Source organism: Condylura cristata, unplaced genomic scaffold (genome assembly GCF_000260355.1).
Source record: "Condylura cristata isolate star-nosed mole 26May11 unplaced genomic scaffold, ConCri1.0 scaffold00031, whole genome shotgun sequence".
Taxonomy (NCBI): Eukaryota; Metazoa; Chordata; class Mammalia; order Eulipotyphla; family Talpidae; genus Condylura; species Condylura cristata.
The window spans coordinates 25353587-25358501 of NW_004567132.1; the positions used below are offsets into that span (position 1 = coordinate 25353587).

The 4915-nt window shown below is 52.7% G+C and overlaps 1 protein-coding gene across 1 annotated transcript in view; it reads right to left on the bottom strand.

Moving 5' to 3' along the window:
- The window catches only part of CD8B (CD8b molecule), a 16934-nt gene extending 12637 nt beyond the window's left edge, over window positions 1-4297 (bottom strand). Inside the window, exons 1-2 of the mRNA XM_012731481.1 lie at window positions 4231-4297; window positions 1765-2124 (exon numbers count right to left, since the gene is read on the bottom strand). Of these exons, the coding sequence (XP_012586935.1) occupies window positions 1765-2124; window positions 4231-4273 (403 nt within the window). The 5' untranslated portion in view covers window positions 4274-4297. The remainder of the gene's footprint in view (window positions 1-1764; window positions 2125-4230) is intronic.
- Window positions 4298-4915: the final 618 nt, after the last annotated feature.

A 4915-nucleotide genomic window follows, 5' to 3' on the forward strand; every position in this document is an offset into this window, starting at 1 on the left:
TAAATAAATAAATCTTTAAAAAAAAAATATGCTGCCTCTACCTCTGGCAGGAGGCTGGGCCCTAGGGACATAGATGGTTTGGCAGTTCCAGGCAGTTCTGGGAGCTGGGCCGAATGAGAAGTTTGGAAATATCAGTGTTAGAAGAAAATGGGTGGTGGCAGAAGTGGGGAACTTTTGCATGCCAGTTTTGCTTATACTATCACTCACCTTCCTTGAACCCTGAAATCTCATGAGTGGGAAGATGTGGGTGTTATAGACACAAAAAATAAGAAGGCAAACCGAAATCCGAACCCTCCAAAACCAAAACCCAATTTTCAGTACAGGAATCAATTGACGTACCTTCAATGCCTGCCTTACCTTCTTGCCTAAAGATCTTACCCTCCACCTGCAACCCCTACCTCCTGGCTGAAGACTGGAGTCTGACAAGAAGTGGCAGGTTATCATTCTGGGTTTGGTCTTCCTCACTGCGCTGCTACCCCCAGCTGTCTTTGCCTCTGGCCATGCTGTGTGGGCTCATTCCCAGAGTCCCTTGCCACTCTCAGGGTCCCAACCTGAGAAGAGCCCAGCTGATCAGGAGCAGGACAGGGAGCCCCGCAGGGGGTTCGCAGTGGCCCTGACACGGGGTAAACTAGAGCATGGCTAATGCCTTTGAGAATTTCTCCTGTGAGTCCTTTGTACCCATGATAGCTTAATCCTCATTATCCTAAATGGCAGCCACTCGCCATTACCGGGCATGTGAAATACAGCCAGCCTGTGTCGAGATGTGTGATATGTGTATGTGTAACACCGACACCAAACAGTGTGAAAAGAGAATGTAAACTATTTTAGTAATAACTTTTAAATCGACATGTTGAAATGATAATGCTGATACACTGGGTTAGATAGATTATTTCAATTAATTGTTTAATTAATTAATTAATTAATTCAATTGTTTCTTTCTATTTTTTAATTAAAAAAATTATTGCATCTGTGGCTCACAATATATTTCTACTGGACCTGCTTCCTCATTCATGAGGAACTGCAGTTTGTAAGGGCTGGAGAGGTCATGGAGGCCATCAACAACCCCATGAGACAGATGAGAAAACTGAGGCCAGGGAGGGAAGCAACCTGACCAACAGGGAGATTTACAGGAGCTTGAAGTCTCCTTGCTTCCTGTAATTCTTGGTGTGAGTTTTATTCGTACAGATCAAGAGGGTGTGTGACTTCCACTAGCCCTAGAAATCCTCTTGTTGGGTAGGTCCGGGAAGGGAGGACCTTCTTACTCTGTGCACACTCAGTGGAGATGCTGAGGTCACCACCAGGCCTGAGCACTCAGCCATGCAGCCATCGGATACAGGACGACCTGCTGTGCGTGGACGACAACGCTGTCCTCTCCCAAGAGCAGCGATGCTCCTAGGCCTGTGGAACTAAGCAACTGGGTAATGGCTTACATTCCTTTCCTGAGGAACTGCCTGTAATGACCCCCATGGCCCGTAAGGGCTGGAAAGAGTCATGGAAGCCGTCAATAGTCCCATGAGACAGATGAGAAAACTGAGGCCATCTACCACAGAAATCATACTCTTATGGCACAGTACTAAGACAGTACCTTTAGTACTATCTTAGCAGTACTAAGCTTGGCAGCATTAGTGAGGCACTTCTGAAGAACACCCATGAATGCCAACCCCTCCTGCACAGTGGGGCTCACCGAAAGCCCCCAGTGCTCCTGCGTGCGGGGCACACAGTCGGTGGTCCATGTTTATGGTCAGCACAAAGCCAGATTCTTACCCACAGTCAGCTGAATTTCCTTCCCAAAGGTCAGTTCGGGGTTCCCGATAGTCATGCAGAAGTAGGTGCCACTGTCAGCAGGTTTTGCTTTTGTGATATTGAGAGTGGGAGATTTCCCACCACCAGATACACTCAGCCTCTCCTTCTCCGCCTTCTCGCCATATACAGTTTTTTTTTTTGGGTCCCAGGTGACCAGGAACTCGTAATGACGCTTTTCACTCTGGGCATGGTGCTGTCTCAGCCAGTGGATGGGGGTGTTACTGGAGGAACCTTTGACTTCACAGGTCAGTGTCACTGTTCGACCAGTCTGATACACTAGGGACCCAGAGACCTGATGGAGCACCAAGCCACCATGGAGTGCTACAAGAAGAAAGGAAGAGAGACCATCAGAAAGAGCCCTGGCCAGAGTATTGTGGAGCACCATTTTGGCCTTAGGCAGGCAGCACCAGCTGTTCATGGACAATCAGAACTGAGCCCCCAGACTTGGCCTTGAACCCAGCCTCTGCCTTACCCCACTGTGGAACCTCAGAATGGTTAGCCTTTTTCCTCCCTGCAAAAGGAGGGCAGCTTCATGCCGTTGTCCTGTCGGCCTTGGAGGGTTAGAATGTCCAAGACGGCATACTCAAACTGTAAAGCATGCAAAGGGGTAGATAACAGGCCATGGGGATCATTACTGGCGGCAAATAAGTTCTCTGGGAGAGGAATTGGCTTACACAGCCAGACCACCAAAGCTCTGACTAATGGAATTTGTGGGGCAGCTAAGCCAGTGATTCAGAGGCAGCAAGGTCCAGAGTGGGACAGACATGGGTGGGCTCAGGAGGCCGAAGTGTGTGCATTTCTCCTAGAAGAGTCAACTCAATGCATGAAATCGAGGTCCACATTAACCATGTGCCTGTTCCCGCATCGCAGGTCCCAGGGCCCCACCGTGGCCTTCTCTAGCGCTGATGAAATGAACTTGACTTTTTCACTCCATTCATAGGCCACTCGGGGCTTTCACTGGCATCAAAACTGAATGGGGCCTTCTTATTTTCCCCCAAACAGCATACTGACTGTGGAGAGGATCTTTACCAACTGCTTAGGAGAGATAATTAGAACTGATAACGACAGTACTTCAGAAACCCTGCTGAGCTTCCCCCTGCATTATTTCATCTCATCCTCACCTTACGTCTGTTTTCCACATCAACCGAGTCTCTGAAAGGTTAAGGACATGCTTCAGTCACACAGCTTGTACATGGAGGATCTAGATTCAAACCAGGCTGAGACTCCGACCTGGATCTTTGAGTCACTCTCTGGACTAAGGAATTGAGCCCTGAAAGTCACATGTGGAGTCGTGATAGTGTGCTCACGTGAACGTCGTGGGGGCAGAAGACACAGATTTCTGAAGCCTTTCTAAGAAAGCCCAGAAGCGACTCCTTGAAGGGGCCTCAGGCTGTCTTTACATTTTCCCCTCCTGTGGCCGGACACAAACACTTCCTTGCTGAGACCCTCCACGACTCGCTCTAATCCACTTGCTTTCCATCCCCTGAAGATCTGACAGCCGGCTGTGTCCGGGACCCTTCTGTCTTGGACCCAGCCAGGCCTGGCCACACAGTGGTCTGGACTTCTCAGCATTTCTGTTCTCAGAAGGAATGTTTCTAAAATGATGGGCGCACTCTAGTAACTGCAAAGGCCTAGACTTGCTTCTATTAAGACTGTTGAACTCACTGGGTGAGCCTGGGGCTGGCAGGTCTTTTGCCCCCTGACAGAATCCACAGCCTGGGCCTCAGAGCAACCATCCACAGGCAGTGGGCACCCTGGGGTGTGGAGCGGCTTCTCTCACAGTCTGGCTGGCCTACGTGGGAGAACAGCCTAGACTCCACTATACCCCAACACCACTTGCTCGGGGAGCACACTATTCCACACCCCGCCGAGCACAGGGAATACTGGGGACACCGGGAGTCTTGAGGGGGTATTATGGCGTACCTATCCAAGAATTGGTCACAGCCTGGTGTTTGCGGACTTACCCGGAAGTAATGAAAATGTATCTACGGAACCCGGGGCCAAGCGTGGGGCATTAAAGCCAGAACGAATCCTGCTCGGTCCCTGGGCACCATTCCCGAAGGGCCTCTGGAAAAGGGCATTCTCCCTCCCCCAACCTCCCTCCCTTCCTCTCACTCACCACCCTTCTTCCTCTCTTCTCCAGAGGGACTTCTCCGCTACCCAGGATTTTGGGGAGAGGTGGCCTCAGTCCCGGGCCCCCTGGGCTAATGAACCCCCTGCCCCTCGGATGGGGTTTCTTCCCACTTCCCGGGACTGCGCCTGCTGCCCCTTCTCCCCAGTGTCCCCCAATCCGGGCTCAGGGCTGTGTTTCTTCTCCCCTCAGCCCTGCCTATCCCCTCAGCCCTGCCTAGCCCCACTCTATGGCTCTTCTCCCGTCTGATACAGAAGCCCGCCAGATCGCGGACACAGCGGGTCTCCCCAGCTTACCTGCGAACTGCGCGGCTAGGAGGAGCCAGAGTCGCCGCGGCATGTTGGGCGCCAGACACCTGTCCCAGCCGGCTCGGCAGCGGCGGCCCCGGCTCTGGGTGGGAGGGGAACTGGACGGGCGGGGCCGTCCGGATGGGGGTGGAGGGGGCAGCGGGGGAGCGGGGAGGGGCCCGTGGGGCCGGGGCGGGAGTCTGGGGCGCCGAGCGCCGGATCTTCGCTCGCATCTTCCTCGCACCTCAAAGGTCTGGGCTTCAATTCCTAAAAGCCACTTGGATCCCCTGCTTTCTAGAAAGGAGGGGACAGCGCTGAAGTGTGCCAAGAATTAAGTCGATCATGTCGTGCCTTTGCAGGCGGTCAGGACTGGGAGGCGACTCCTTGTGAGCCCGAGGCTTAGCGAGATCAGGGCGACCCTGCAGGAGAGGGTGGCGGAGCCCGGCCCAACTAGGCTCACTTCTGGTCTTTATTAGTAGGTGTTGGGCTTCCTGGGTGTCCTGGGCTAGGCAGGCCTGGGGTGGCCAAGAGCGTCTCGGGACGCTACCCTCAGGGACATACGAACACTTGTGAGGGATGAAAGGAAGTTAAGTGACTGACATTCAGTTTAAGGTCTGAGTGGCGAGGGCCACGTTGTATGATAAGGTCCTGATGTGGGGGCAAAAATCCTGAAAAGTCAGGATATTCCACAGCT